Source organism: Plecotus auritus (genome assembly GCF_963455305.1).
Source record: "Plecotus auritus genome assembly, chromosome: 6".
In the NCBI taxonomy this organism is placed as follows: domain Eukaryota; kingdom Metazoa; phylum Chordata; class Mammalia; order Chiroptera; family Vespertilionidae; genus Plecotus; species Plecotus auritus.
Window position 1 is genome coordinate 171,870,025 of NC_137773.1, and position 16,471 is coordinate 171,886,495.

The following is a 16,471-nucleotide window of genomic DNA, read 5'->3' on the forward strand; positions in this document are numbered from 1 at the left end:
GAAGTGAGCAGTCTCTCTCTCTCTCTCTCTCTCTCTCTCCCTCCCTCCCTCCCTCCCTCTCTCTCTCTCTCAAATCAATTAAAGTATAAAAAGGACACTGACAGGACTGCATGGAGGCTTTTCCAGCATCACTGCATTGTCTCCTGCCAGATGTTGCCATTAGAAATGGAAATGACTTTTGGCAAAGCAAGCATCTAGGAGAGAGGTTAACCACACTATAGAGGCATATGTAGTATCATTTCCCCTTTTCCTAGTTGTTTAAATTGAATTTTATACCAATGTTTACAATTAACTGGGTGTTAGCCTGAGGTGGTTAAAGGTTGTTTGGGGAGTTGGTTGTAATAGTTTTGCTGTAAAAAGTGTTTCTAACTCTGCTGAAATGTTGCTGAAAAGCATGGTGCCAGTAACAGTTCAACAATCCGTGGCCACGCATCCTTGCCTACTGTTACTCTCCCTCTGAAGCAGGATAGCACGGAAGGTGGTATGGAAAAGCCTGCATGCATGCTCAAGGCTTTGTTTTTTTCCTCTTCCATCTCTGCCCCCCACTCCTTCGCTCACTCAACCTCTTTTGTTCAGTATGTATAACTTGGAGCTAATTTGTACCACTGGATATCTGGCTGGAGCCAGAGATACAGAATTTGTATTGTTCTTACTGAAACACAACACGGAATTGACATTAAACTTTCAATAAAACAAACTTAAATTAAAAATGCCCCCCAAAAAGTACTTGAAATGATGGTTGACCTCCCTAAAACTACAATGTGATACCACTACATGCCCATATGAATAGCTAAAATTTTTAAATGTTGGTAGGGATATGGAGAAACTGGGTCATTTATACATTGCTGGTAGGAATGTAAAATGATACAGCCACTTTGAAATATTTGGCAGTCTCTTAAAAAAGTGAACATGAAACTACCATACAACACAGCAACTGCTCTTTGGGGTGTTGATTCCAGAGAAATGAAAACGTAAGTTCACACAAAAATCTGAAATGAATGTTAATAGCAGCGTTAATTAAAATAGCGCCAACTGCCAACAACTCAACTGCCAGTAACGCGCGTAGAGGCGAACCTGCAGTACAAACCGTGCAATAGGGCCTATGGCTGGCCCCCCTCAGGCTGCATTTTCCCCTGTGGTGCTGCTGACTCACAGGGCAAAGATGCCTCCCCAGGGCGGGGTCATCCTGTCTCTTGTGGGGAAGTGAAGGAGAGCGGACTGTGCAGACCCAACTGGGCCTGGCCAGATCTTCTCCGAACTGAGTGCCAACTCACAGCCGCCCTAGGGCACCTCATAGCCGAGACCACTCCCAGCTGAGGCCCCTCCCAGCCCGGTCCCCTCCCAGCCCAGGCCCCTCCCAGCCCGGTCCCCTCCCAGCTCAGGCCCCTCCCAGCCCGGTCCCCTCCCAGCCCAGGCCCCGCCCAGCCCAGGCCCTTCACAGCCGAGGCCCCGCCCCACCCAGGCCCCTCCCAGTCCGGTCCCCTCCCAGCCCAGGCCCCTCCCAGCTCAGGCCCCTCCCAGCCCAGGCCCCACCCAGCCCAGGCCCCTCCCAGCCCGGTCCCCTCCCAGCCCAGGCCCTTCACAGCCGAGGCCCCGCCCCACCCAGGCCCCTCCCAGTCTGGTCCCCTCCCAGCCCAGGCCCCTCCCAGCTCAGGCCCCTCCCAGCCCAGGCCCTTCACAGCCTAGGCCCCTCCCAGCCCAGGCCCTTCACAGCCTAGGCCCCTCCCAACCCAGGCCTCTCACTGCTCAGACCCCTCCCAGGCCCCTCCTATACGAGGCCAGTATCAGCTGAGGCCCCCCCATAACTAAGGCCCCTCACAGCCCATGGCGCCTCACAGCCAAGGGCCCTCACAGCCCATGGCGCCTCACAGCCAAGGGCCCTCACAGCCGAGAACCCTCACAGCCGAGAACCCTCACAGCCGAGAACCCTCACAGCCGAGGGCACCTCACAGCCGAGAACCCTCACAGCCCATGGCGCCTCACAGCCGAGGCCCCTCACAGCCGAGAACCCTCACAGCCAAGTGCCCTCACAGCCAAGGGCCCTCACAGCCGAGAACCCTCACAGCCAAGTGCCCTCACAGCCAAGGGCACCTCACAGCCGAGAACCCTCACAGCCCATGGCGCCTCACAGCCGAGGCCCCTCACAGCCGAGAACCCTCACAGCCGAGGGCCCCTCACAGCCGAGAACCCTCACAGCCGAGGCCCCTCACAGCCGAGAACCCTCACAGCCGAGGCCCCTCACAGCCGAGGCCCCTCACAGCCGAGAACCCTCACAGCCGAGGGCCCTCACAGCCGAGAACCCTCACAGCCGAGAACCCTCACAGCCGAGAACCCTCACAGCCGAGAACCCTCACAGCCGAGGGCCCTCACAGCCGAGAACCCTCACAGCCGAGAACCCTCACAGCCGAGAACCCTCACAGCCGAGAACCCTCACAGCCGAGGGCACCTCACAGCCGAGAACCCTCACAGCCGAGAACCCTCACAGCCAAGAACCCTCACAGCCAAGGGCCCTCACAGCCGAGGGCTCCTCACAGCCAAGAACCCTCACAGCCGAGAACCCTCACAGCTAAGAGTCCCCGGTGCCCGGCCGCTTCCTGACAGAAGGGCCTTGCCTGTGGCCCAGACCTGCTCGTTGCCTTTCCCCCTGGGCTCCCCTCCACTGCGCTCCCATGGGGCTTCCTGAGCCGGAGCTGGTGCGGACACCATCCTGGATGAGAGGCTGCACTGGAGTGGTGTGAAGCTCCCCGTGGCTGAGGTAGGCCAAGCGGCCGGGCAGGTCAGCAGCCGCCTGCGGAGGATGGAGCTCCGCGCAGGGTGGGCCGGGAGGAACGGGCTGCAGCGCTGCCTGGGGCCCGGGCAGAGGGCAAGGTGCCCGTCAGGGTGGCGGGCGGGCGGGGCTCCTGCTCTGGGGGCCCGGGGGGGGGGGGGCGTCGCTCTTTGGGGAGCCTGGCACCAGGACTGCAGGGCGGGAGGCCCCATGCGCAGCGTTGGAGGGATGGTGGGGATGCTCAGGGCGCGCGGTGACAGGGCCTGGCCCTGCTTTGGTCTGCTGTCTCGCTTTTCCACACCTGGCTTTTCCTTTGGATGGAGCGGGAGTTGTCAGGTTTCCTTGGGGTTGTTGTTGTGGCGGAGGCGACCCGGTGGAGGGGACGAAGGCCTGAGGCCGTCCTGCGGGGAGCGTGGCTTGGCCAACACTGTGTGTGTGTTGTCCTGGCTTTGTCTGGGGTGGCCTTCCTCTCGATGACTATTTTTTATTTTTTATTTTCTTCAAATTGGCTTGCTGGTTTGCATGAATTTTTTACATGACCTAGAAATGAACCTTGTTAGAAATATTTTCGAGCGATGTCATCTCTATGTTGACATATTTTGCCAAAACAATTGTTTTCTGTTTGTATGGGGTGAGCCAAAGCGCCCTTGTGTTTTGTGGATCCTGACTTTTCGTTCTTATTCAGGAAGGTGACATTAACCAGGGTAGGAACGGTCTTCTGTAAAACAGCTTCGTGTCATTTGAGCCTTTTATCCCGTTGACATTTATTTTTTTGCCTATGGTTACGGGATAAAAATAACTTTAAAATTTTATTTTCAGCCCTAGCTGGTTTGGTTCAGTGGATAGAGCTTCGGCCTGTGGACCAGAGGGTCCGGGGTTTGATTCGGATCAAGGGCATGTTGCAGGCTACTCCCGAGGAGGCAACCAGTTGATGTGTTTCTTTCATAGATGTTTCTCTCTTTCCCTCTCTCTTCCACTGTCCCTAAAAAAAAATCAATGGAAAAATATCGTCAGGTGAGGATTAACAACAACAACAAAATAATAATAAAAAAATTAAAAAATTATTTCACTGGATAACCAGTTTGGCCAGCATAATTTATTAAATGGTCCAGTTGTTCAAAGCAAGCAAACAAACCACGCAATACCACGTGGCATTAAAAGGGGCAAACTATTGATGCACATCACAAGTGGGATGAATTTCTGAAGAATTGGGCTGAGTGGGAAAAAAAAGATAAAGCCAATCCCAAATGTTTACATATTGTATGATTCCATATATATAACATTCTAGGGTATGAGTCTAAAAGGCAACAATACAGGTCATTATGGTGATAGAATTGTTCTGTATCCTGACGGTATCAATGTCAATAACCAGGTTGTAATCATGTACTATAGTTTTGCAAGACACTTATTGGGGGACACTAGGTAAAGGGTACATCGGATCTCTTTGTATTATTACCTAAAATCCATGTAAGTCTATGATTATCTCAAAATAAAAAGGTTAATTTAAGCAAACAAACACCAATATCAATTTGTTTCCTATACACCAAAACAACCAGTTGTATTATTTAAAATGTTTCCACTTATTTGAATATTACTGGTTGGAAATCTTTTCATACAGATAGCATTTTGTTCTATTTCTTCTGACAGAGCCTTTGCCCATTTTTTTATTCAGTTGCCTTTTTCTTATTGACATAGAGGAACTCTTTATATCATGGTCATTATTGCATTGTATATACTATTTATATGGCCCTAAGATGAAAGCTGATTTTCAAATTCTATTCATCAAATTTCAAAAATCTCAGCAAGTGAATTTTGTTTCATCAACGTAGGCCCAGATATGTGAGGTCTCCACTAACATAAGCCCCAGTGGGGTGCACAGACCACCTTAACTTTGCTTGATCACTCCACTTGAATCCTAGAGAAGGCAAGTAACTGAATTCAGATCTGAACTACAGTCTATCTAATACCAACCCCATGAAATATTATTTTTAATGTGTTATATTACTTTCAATACCATGTATGCTAACTGCATATACAGATGTTTGCATAGGATCAACATTGGTCTTATAAATAATACTGACCATAGCTAATTTATTGGGCAATCCAAGTAAATACTACATACATTATCACATACATACATTGTCCCATTTAATCCTCACCAGAACTCTAAGAAATGGGGACATTATAATTATCACCATTTTGTGAATGAGGAAACAGAAGTTTAAGTCAGTTAAATAACTTGTCCAAGGTCACAGAGCTAATAAGTGGCAAGATTTGTTGCCTGAGCACCAAAACTCTATGAAAATGTTAGGTTTCAGGAAATACTGGGGGACTTGCTACAGATTAGAACTCTTAATGAACAAAAATTGGTTCAAGGTCGCATACCCGGGAGGAGCTGAAATTGCAATTAAGTCTTGGTTTGCTGTGATGGGGACAAGGGACTCTACCTTGAGCCTGTGGTTTCTTTCTGAACAGAACTCTCATTCTAACCAACTGTTTTATAACTAAGTCTTATCTCAACACTCTTACCAAAACACTATGACCACTACTTGGTGTGGACTGGGCATTTTCTCCAGCCCTGATAACTGCCAGGAGGTGGGAAATTCAATGAAGGGATAATTACAAAGCCCTTCACATGAGCAAGAGAGATACAGAAATTTCTAATGTCAGCAGGTTCATTGAACACCTCAAAATAAGTTTATTTCCAGATAACATCAGAGCAGAAATCAAAATAGCTATGAAACACATAAAGGTTAATTTATGCACTTTTCTTCGGGGAAGTAGAGATGGTATGTAGGGGATTTTAAACTTATAATTAATTTTTATTTTTATCCCAGTAATATATGCAAAAAATTGAACAGTGGTAAACATCTATATATATAAAGAGGTAATATGCTAATTGGTCCTAACGGTGTCACAGTCACAACCGCTAAGGAGGAGGCTGCCTGCCCGCAGGTGGCGGGGCGTTGCTCCTGGAGACGGGGTGGAAGTGGGGAGGCGCCTAGAGGAGGCCCGTGCCCGGGAGGGTGGGAGTGAGAGCCCGTAGTGCCCCCCTCACCAGTCCTTTGCTACCCACTGCTTGCATTCAGAGCGCCCCGCTGCTCACCTGCCTGGGGAAGGAGCACAGTGCAGCAGGCGGGAGGTTTCCATGCTCTCCTCCAGCGCCATGATGGGGTGGAAGTGGGGAGGCGCCTGGAGAAGGCAGGACCAGTCCGAGGTGACTCAAGGGACTGAGGGCGGGGCTTGAAGCGGCCAGAGAAGGCCAGAGGGGTTAGGGGTTAGGGGTCGGGAGTCGGAGGAGGGGTGGGGGCTGGGCCAGGCGTGCTGGAGCTCTGTGTGGAGAGGTTCGGGTGTCAAGGCAGAATGGTGGGTGGGTGGGCAGGCCACGCGATTTCGCATGTTGGGCTCCTAGTTTATAATAAAATATAGCTGTTTCTTGTCCCCAAAGACCAGACTTGGACTGGATGATGACAGTTCCTCTGAGATGGAAACCAAACATAGTGGCCGCCCTTGGTGAGGTGGAAGGCACGAGGTGTGGGAACCAACCAGGCCTGGCTTCTAGTCCTACTTGGGTACTTACCACATGGGTGACCTTGGGCAAGTGGCTTCCCCTCCCAAGATGGTGTTATGCTCCATACTGTATGTGTGACTGTGGCCCTCTGGGACTATGATGGGGAATGATGATAAAGTGACTAAGTGCCTAGCTCAGGGAGGGTGCTGAGCAAATAGCCACTTCTCTAATTGTGCAGGCAGTAGGACAACAACTTGCTGGGAATTGATGGTGGTGGCATTGGTGGTGGATGGACACAGTTCCCGCCCTCATGAGGTTTCAGTGTAGTGGGAAGGCAGGCAAGAAGGTGGTGATGAAGTGTGATTGCCTCTATGAAGAAGAAATAATGAACCCATACTCAGGTGTGAGCACCTCTGGCATGTAACTGAAACCTGTGCAAGTGCGTCAGTCTCTCTCAGAGCCATGGTTTCAATATGATAATGTCTAGAGCTGCCCTGTCCAATACAGTCACCCTGGCCACATGTGGCTATATTTGAAGTATGGCTAGTCTCAATAGCAACGTTATGTAAGTGCAAAATACCAGATTTTAAAACCATTAGTATGAAAAAGGAAATGTAATATCTCAATAAATTTTTGTTAATTCAATGTTGAGATGACAGTAATTTGGAAGCATTGGGTTTAATAAAATTGGGACGCCCTTTTTGACTACTCAGTTCCAAAATGACTACTCAGTTCCAAAGCCTAGTTGAGGGTCTGACTTAAATGTTCCATTTAAGCTTTTTTTTTTTTTAATGTTTTCATTTACTTTAGAGAGAGGAAGGGAGAGGGATAGATAGAAACATCAATGAGAGAGAAACATCGATGGGGTGTCTCCTGCACGCCCCTTACTGGGGATCAAGCCTGCAACCACAGGCATGTGCCCTGACTGGAAACCAAACCAGCGAAGCTCACAGGCCAATAGGCTGAAGATCAAATGAGACCCTGACTATGGCATGTCTGGCACAGGGCCAGGACCTTGCTGCCTGCCTGTCTCAGTCCAAGTCTGGACCAGCAGTTCCTGTGACAACCACACAGGGGCGCCCCAAAGCTTCCATTGAAGAAACGGTTCCTTAACCAACAACCCCAGTCTTTCCAGTTTGCTTTGCCAGCTTACTGCTCAACCAGAGCCTGGAGGAAAACTCTTTAGAAAGGAGTAATGACTGCCCACCCTAAGTCTACCCAGAAGGCATCTGCTCTAGGTTTGGTAACCTGGAGAGAAACAGTAGACACTTCAGATAGGTAAATTTCTGACCTGGGGTGGTCTCCCTGCCCAACTGCCGATTGGCCTCAAGTTACTCTTCTGACTTCCCTGAGCCTCCATTTCCTCACTAAAAGGAAGCCTGTGAGAGTGCCTATAAACCGTGGTCTGAGCTGCACATGCACGTCAAGACTTACCTATCCATTTCTCTCACCTCCCAGCCCCTGACAACCACCATTGTATTCTCTGTTTCTCTGAGCTCCATATTTTTAGATTCCACATATAAGTGAGATCTTACAGTGTTCGTCTTTCACATATGAATCACAGATGGATTTCACATACAATAAAAACACACACTAGCTCTAGCTGGTTTGGCTCAGCGGGTTCGATTCCAGCCAAGGGCACATGCCCGGATTGTGGGCTCGGTCCCCAGTGGTGGGTGTGCAGGAGACAGCTGGTCAATGATTCTCTCTCATCATTGATGTTTCTATTTCTCTCTCCCTCTCCCTTCCTCTCTGAAATCAATAAAAATATATTTTAAAAATCAACAACAACAACAACAACACACACACACACACACACACACACACACACACACACACACACTCACCTGTCTGGAGTGGCTCAGTGGTTGAGATTTGACCTATGAACCAGGAGGTCATGATTCATTTCCCAGTCAGGGCACATGCCTGGGTTGCAGGCTCAATCCCCCGTAGGGGGCATGCAGGAGACAGTGATCAATGATTCTCTCTCACCACTGATGTTTCTATCTCGCCCTATCCCTTCTTCTCTGAAATCAATAAAAGTATATTAAAAAACAACAACACATGCACTAATGAACCCACACAGCTGAGCTTTAGAATATGACAAATGTTGCCTAACTCACAGGCTAAATGCTTCATATGAAAAGATGTCTCTATTCAGGAATTATGGCCATGTCGCTCAATATATAACTTCAACAAACATGGGCTTCTTTGTGGAACCCAGACATACACTTAAACTACAGGATATATTCTGGGTTCAAGGAAATATATACCCTTTCAGCCTCCTTTGCAAGCAGGTTCAATTGACTTGACATTGTTGATTTACTAAATCTAAATCATTAATCTAAACACTTTTGAAAAGGGAATTTTAAGCAAATGTTCCATTTAAGCTTTTCAAAATATGGAAAGATATGTCTCCTTGTGCCCAATTCAGATTTGAGAATATTCCCAATTTGTCTGAAGTGAAAGTTCCAACGGCACTGAAATAACCTGAGATCTGTTTACCACATGGAATGTTGGAAACTTTGAAGTAAGCCTGGCATCAGTATGTGGCTCTTTCAAAGCTGAAATGTTCCAGCTGGTTCCATCATCAGCACTGCTCCCCAGATGCTAAGCACTCCCTTCTTGCTAATTTGTCACTGAAGGACCAATCCCTTTATCAACTATGTCTGCAGGACAGTGAACAGTCAGATGTCTTTAGCCTCATATGGAGCCAGATCATTACCTTCAGACATGGTAGAAATGTGGCTGTGATTCATTGAACACCAATTCTTTGAGCAGCAGGTTCAAGCAGAAAGAAATATTGACATTCTGTTTTAGAGCTGAGTAGATTATAAGCTAGCGCTGAATCATTCTTTTTGTTTGTTGATATAAAAAAGAAGTCTGTTTAAGATCCTAAGAAGAGGGCTTCTCCCTGTTACAAGAGAATGACTGTCCTTTAATCTGGTTTGCTGGTTAGTATTCACTTGTAGCTACAGCCAAAATTTCATATTGTCTAAGTTTTCAATGACAAAAGCAGCCAAGCCTATGAATTTCTGATATTCTGCATGCTAACAAATTAGATGGTCCAATATTTCTTTCACAGCCTTTGCATCTTAAATGGATTTTTGAAACAAGTGTCAATCATGTCTTGTGAAATTATTGATTCTGAAGGATTAAAAAGTGTACCTGAGGGGTCTAAAGTCTTGGCTCAAGTTCATTTAACTGAGGAAGTTGATCAGGAGCTAATTTGGCTGCACTGGACCCTCAGTAACATACTCCGTTGTGTGGTCCAGTGACAGTCTTATATTAAACAGTGTCCACTTCAGCCCCCACAGCACAATAAGGGCCCATGACATTACCTGGTATTTGTTCTTTTGGGTCAAGTGAACCTGGTGCTCTTGTGCAAACTAGTATAAGGCTGCCGCTGGACTCGTTCCTCCATCTTTGTACTTCATTATGATCCTTTTTTAAAATTATTGTATAAATGACAGTGTTTGAAATAAAGAAGATCCTATTGGAAATTAGTTGAGGAGTTCTATCACTTCTATTGTCACAGATGCCACACATAAGGTTATTCGGGCACTGGCTGAACTTCTTTTCTTTTTTTAAAAAAATTTATCTTTATTGTTGAAAGTATTACAATGTCCCCCTTTTTTCCCCATTGACCCTCTCTACACCCACCTGCACCCAACCCAGGCCTTCACTGCATTATTACTGACAACTTATTTTCAATAGGTGGTCAATGACTGGGACCTATGAATTGTGATATGTTATTGCCTATGGGCATTGCGCATTACATCCAGACAGTGACAATAGAAAAAGCTGCTTTAAAGGACATTGTGTATGAGAGACAATTATTTTTAAAATGTCTTAAAGCAGACCCTCCAGAACATCAGAAAGCAATATAAAGATATTCTAGAAATTAATTTGAATTACTTATTCAAAGTAATAAGTAATTTATTGAACTGCATAATTTGAATGTAGTTTGAAGTGTTAAAATGGAAACATTTTTATAATTCAAGTTTGTAATTTATTAATTTTCCATTATTCTCCATTGGCAATTTCTATGTTATTGAGAACACACACCATATTGGGGAGAGGGGAGATTTTATTTTATTTTTAATTAAAAATTTAAAATTACCATTTGCATTCAATGTTATTTTGTATTAGTTTTAGTTGTACAGTGGTTAAGCAATCATACTTTACAAAGTGTTCCCCCCTGATATTTCTTTTTTTTTTTTTTTGAATCATTTTAAATATTTAATTACAAAAGTGAGCACTGACTTTTTTTTCTCTTTTAGACACACACACAGGTCTAATGGCCAAAATGTGCAGAGGAAGTGAGGTCCTGCTCTGCCCTCCACAGACCCATCCTGTGGTTACAACTCTGCCGGCCCTCCCTCTTTTCCAACATAGAAATCCACAGTGGCTGCTTTTACACCACAGCAGTAACGCATTTTGTATTTCATAGAGTGTGCATGACAAAACCAAACCGTTGTCAATGGTCAGCGATACATCCTTCCCAGTGGCATCCGTTCATATTCCACAATCAGACACTGAGGAGACCTTCTGGTGAGGAGTAATTTAGTGAGAGGCGGGATGGCCCGAGTGGGGAGTGACCATCTGCTTTGATGCACTCTGGTGTCAGAGTGAGGAGAGAAGTCAGTCAGGAAAGCTTGGAGGGCACAGTTGCAAGTTGGGAGTCTCCATGAGACAATGAAGGGGAAATTTTCCCAACCAAATTGTTTTGGTGCCAAAAAGAAAAAGAAAAAAAATCAGCAGTTCAAACAGTATTGAATTTTCAAACTTCTCCCACCAAGACAGGTCAAATATAGCAGTAACAATCTAGATCTTTCCAGGAAGTGAAGGTAGAGCCCCTGGCATTCCTCCTGACAGCCCTGTGTTAGGCCCTAGAAGTATCTGCCGCTGCTGCAGTTGCTGCTGTTGCTCCATTTGCAACTTCTCAGTCTCAAAGACAACAGGAAGAACCAGGATCATGAAGGAAGTTGTCCCAATCCACAAGGCTGCCCTGGAAAACCTGTACATTTTTTGAGCCACAAAGAGGGAGAGATCAAAAGTGGCTCCGGCCGCGGACCGGATCCTCTCCGGAAACATCTCCGTCAGACCCCAGAGTCTCTCCGACAGGGTCTCATCTGGCTCGTCGTCGACATCCTCTTCCAGCTCCTCTTCAGTCTTCTCCGCATCGCCTTTCGGAAGCAATTCGTCCGGGGGCAGGGGAGCACCTGGACCGGGGACAGCGACGACGGCGGCCATGGCTGTAGCGGGGGAGGGAGGAAGGGCCTCCCTGATATTTCTAATACCCACCTGGCACCCTACATAGTTATTACAATATTATTGACTATATTTTCTATACTGTACTTTACATCCCCCTATTTTGCAACTACCAATCTGTTTTTCTCAATCCCTCACTTTTTTCACCCAGTCCCCTAAACCTCCTCCCTTCTGGCAACCATCAGTCTGATTTCTGTATCTATGAGTCTGTTTCTGTTTTGTTTGTTTATATTGTTCTTTAGATTCCACGTGTAAGTAAAATCATATAGTATTTGTATTTCTCTGATTGACTTATTTCACTTAGCATAATACCTTCTAGGTCCATCCATGCTGTCATAAATGGTAACATTTCATTCTTTTTTTATGGCTGAGTAATATTTCATTGTATATATTTACCACAGCTTTTTTATCTACTCCTCTATTAATGTGTACTTGGGTTGCCTCCATATCTTGGCTATTGCAAATAAAACTGCAATGCATATAGGGGTATATATATATATTTATATTCAAATTAGTGTTTTGAGTTTCCTTGGATACATAACTAGAAGTGGAATCACTGTTTCATAAGGCAGTTCCCTTTTTAATTTTTTGAGGAAACTACACACAGTTTTCTACAGTAGCTGTCCTTTTGTTCCATGTCCTCACCAAAACTTGTTGTTGGTTGAGTTATCGATAACAGCCATTCTGACAGGTATGAGGTGGTATCCCATTGTGGTTTAGATTTGCATTTTTCTGATAATTAGTGATGTTGAGCAATTTTTTATGTATCTATTGGTCATCTGCATGTCTTCCTTGGAGAAGTATCTGTTCAGGTCTTCTGCCCACTTTATAATTGAGTTGTTTTTCTGGTGTTAAGTTGTTTGAGCTCTTTATTATTTTGGATATTAACCCTTTATCAGATGTATCATTGGCGAATATCTTCCATTTAGTAGGTTGTCTTTTTGTCTTATTGATGGTTTCCTTTGCTGTGAAAAAAACTTTTTAGTTGATGTAGTCCCATTTGTTTGTTTTTCTTTTGTTTCCCTTGTCTGAGGAGATATATCAGAAAAATATTGCTAAGAGAAATGTCTGACATTGTACTGCATATGTTTTCTTCTACAAGTTTTATGGTTTGAAGCTTTACATGTAAGTCATTAATCCATTTTGAGTTTATTCTTGTATATGGTGTAAGAAGGTGATCTAGTTTTTTTAAAAATATATTCTTATTGATTTCAGAGAGGAAGGGAAAGGGAGAGAGAGATAGAAACATCACTGATGAGAGAGAATCATTTATTGGCTGCCTCCTGCATGCCCCTCACCCACAATCCAGGCATGTGCCTGACCGTGATCTCTTGGCTCATAGATTGACGCTCAACCACTGAGCCATGCCAGCCGGGCGAGTTTTTTTCTTTTTTTTTTCTTTTTTGCACGTATCTATCCAGTATTACCAACACTATTTATTGAATAGACTGTCTTTACCCCATTTTATATTCTTGTCTCCTTTGTCCAATATTAATTGACCATGTAGGTAAGTGTTTGTTTCTGGGCTCTCTATTCTGTTCCATTGATCTACATGTCTGTTTTTATGACAGTACCATACTTTTTCAATTACTATGGCCTTGTAGTATAGTTTGATATCACATAGTATGATACCTACAACTTTGTTCTTCTTTCTCAAGATTGCTGAGACTATTCTAAATCTTTTGTGGTTCCATATAAATTTTGGATTATTTGTTCTAGTTCTGTCAAATATGTCAGATATTTTAAGAGGAATTAAAATATGAATGCATTGAATCTATTGATCACTTTGGATAGTATGGTTATTTTAATTCTTCCTATCCATGAGCACAGTAAATGCTTCCATTTATTTGTGTCTTCTTTAATTTTTTTCTTCTATGTCTTATAATTTTCTAATCACAGGTCTTTTACCTCCCAGTTAAAATTATTCCTAGGTACTTTAATTTTTCTTGATGCACTTGTAAATGTATTGTTTTCTTAATTTTTTTTTCTGATACTTCATTATTGGTATATAAAAATGCAACCAATTTCTGAATATTAATTTTGTATCCTCTACTTTCCTGAATTCATTTATCAGTTCTATTAGTTTCAGTGGAATCTGTAGGATTCTTTGTATACAGTATCATGTCTTCAGCAACATTACAGTTTTATTTATTCCTTTCCTATTTGAATGTCTTTTTTTCTTCTTGTATGGTTGCCTCCCAGTTTTGGTAGAGTGGCCTTAGGTAGCGGTGGGACCCAGTGGCACAGTCTCCTTGATCACTAGAACTAGGTACTCTAAGAATGTCCTGTGTGCATTGTGTGGACCCCCCTGTTGTAATTGAGGGTTTTTTTTTTTTAATGCAACTTCATCACTTTATTCAGATATTCAAAATAGTCTTTATTCTATATTTTTAGTATTAAAAAATCCACAAGTTAAGTGCACCACAGTGTAGAGAGAGAGAGACATACAGCGCTTAACTTCCATAACAGTCAGTGGTACAGTCAAACATCACATGTACAGAACACAAAATTTAGATGAACTGAAATTATAAAAATAAAACCAAACTGCAAAAAAACACACACACACAAAAATTAAAATATTAAGGATCCCTGAAATATTCTTAACCCTAATGAGATATCACTAGTCTCAAGTCATTTTGCAGAGGCATTCACAACATGGCCCCATTAACCCAGCTTAGGAATTATTGGGAGCCATGAGTAGCTGCATCAGACACTTGGACAATAAATAGTAACCAGTTGTTGTTTTTTAAAAAATATATTTTACTGATTTTTTACAGAGAGGAAGGGAGAGGGATAGAGAGTTAGAAACATTGATGAGAGAGAGAAATATCGATCAGACGCCTCCTGCACACCCCCTACTGGGAATGTGCCCACAACCAAGGTACATGCCCTTGACTGGAATCGAACCTGGGACCCTTCAGTCCACAGGCCAATGCTCTATCCACTGACCCAAACCGGTCAGGGCGGTAACCAGTTTTTTATCTGCAACTCCTCTTAAGTTTGGCTCTTTTTTTTTTTAAGTTTGGCTCTAAAGTCATCAGGTTTATGAAATACATCCTCCTCCTTGCTCCCCCCCCAACACACATACACATTTTAAACAAACTGTTGTTTATGGTTTGTGTTGCTATCCTTTGTTCAAATAAGCTGTTTTTCTGGCACCAAAGCAAATTTGGGTTTGGTTCATGTATGAAGAGACAGCCTATGAAGGGGGTCCAAAAGGCACCCTCCACTTTTGCCTGAGAAGATGCAAAAACAAATAATGGGGTCTGTGCTTTGGTCACAGATGGGGTTTCAGAGGATCCTTGACTGGCTTTCTGTCCTGCACTACTGATTCAATGGAGATTGGCAGGAGGAAATGGAAGATGGGCTGGATGTGGGATGTGGAACAAAAGATGGAAAAGAAAAGGCAGACAACTAATGCATTTCACTTATAACAAGCAATATAAGTCAAAGACTTAAAGATTAAAGACCAATCAGAATAATTTGGCAACTTTAATTCTTAGGAAGATCAAAGTTCCCTCCAAACCTAATTTGATGTTTTATTACTAAAAGCAAAGACCAGTATGGTACAGTATTACTCCAGAGGAATTAAAGGAAGATCTTTAGGGCTGTTTCACCCACATTCATTTTATGAATGGATACCTCCCCTACCTCAAAATGCTTTAGGGAGGTACTGCTACCATTACATGGTTCCTTATTAAGTTTGAAAAGTGCCTGAAAGTTTGGGCACCAGAAAGACACCCCAAGGACAAGTGTCTAAAACTGCAACTTCAGTTTAATATGACTAAAGCAGTTACATTGTGAGAAGTGCTGAAAGTATGTGATGTCTTTCCCGGTACAGAAGTGGCCTTGGTTCTTCACCAGATGGTGTAGCCACCATCTGTACCACCCATGAAGAAGTTCCCCTTCTGCTGAGTTACCAGGACATTGGCTCCCTGCATGACTGCAAGCTGAGCAGCATTGGGAGGGCATCCAGGAATGTTGCCAGCAGTAGCCCCAGCTCCAAATCTGGCACCTGCATCATACCCACCTTCCACCAGCACTGTTGAACTAGGTGGATAGATGGGCCCAACTGGATAATAAGCCATGAGGATTGTGGAGCCTAAAGGTCCAACAGCCACAGACTGGGCCATAGGAAGATACAGTGAGGCGCCAGGAAAGCTCAAAGCTCGGACGATAGAGCTCTGAGTAGGCAGGTGGAGCATCCATATAGGGTGGAGCCTGAGGGAGATGCAAGGTCGGAGGTTACACTGGATTCCCAGGATGCTGCACAGAGTAGGTTGGCTGCGTTGGATATTGACCTTTGCTGTTCGTGGTGGCTGCGGTCTGGTTTGGCTCGGCGTAGCGTATGGTTATTTTTTTCGTCCTCTTCCTGTTCATAGTCACTTCCGGGTCATGTGCTGATTCGTCCTCTAGCATCACCCGACACCGAGTCTGTAATTGAGTTTTGATCGATAATGGCCCATTTGTGCTGGAGCCTCAGGCTGGCTGACAGTGAGGCTCAACCCCAAACACAGCATGCAGGCTTCCGTGTAGGTGCTGATCACACAAAGCACATGAAGCGGACTTCATCTCAGCAAGGTTTGGTGCCTGCCAATATCTCCCTGTAGATATGCTACTTGTGAAGCTTATTGGGTGCTGCTCTGTTGTTGTCTAAAGCTGGCCACTGAGTGTATCAGTTCTGGGACTCTTTGGAGGTACTGGGTGCAGGTCAATGTCAGATGCTGTCTGTGCCAAGCCCTGAGCAGCCTGTTTGGAGCTATCAACGATCCACAACTTGCGGTCCTGGGTGTGTATGGAAAGGACCAAGCTGGGCACTAAGGTCTGTTTTTACTAGCCCTAGGTCCAGGAATAGGTCAGGCAAAGACTCAAAGCACCCAGAGATCTGCCTCTGCCTACAGGCTCTCTAGTAGTTTCAG

General features: G+C 44.7%; 1 protein-coding gene and 1 pseudogene across 2 annotated transcripts; both read right to left on the bottom strand.

Moving 5' to 3' along the window:
* Positions 1-10,506: 10,506 nt before the first annotated feature.
* On the bottom strand, positions 10,507-11,539 carry LOC308251291 (mitochondrial import receptor subunit TOM22 homolog). The gene has a single exon (XM_080674450.1). The coding sequence runs from the start codon at positions 11,532-11,534 to the stop codon at positions 11,106-11,108; it is 429 nt and encodes a 142-aa protein (XP_080530576.1). The 5' UTR covers positions 11,535-11,539; the 3' UTR covers positions 10,507-11,105.
* Positions 11,540-15,409: 3,870 nt separating this feature from the next.
* On the bottom strand, positions 15,410-15,971 carry LOC308251883 (DAZ-associated protein 2-like; annotated as a pseudogene). The gene has a single exon. The product of its transcript is annotated as a DAZ-associated protein 2-like (transcript).
* Positions 15,972-16,471: the final 500 nt, after the last annotated feature.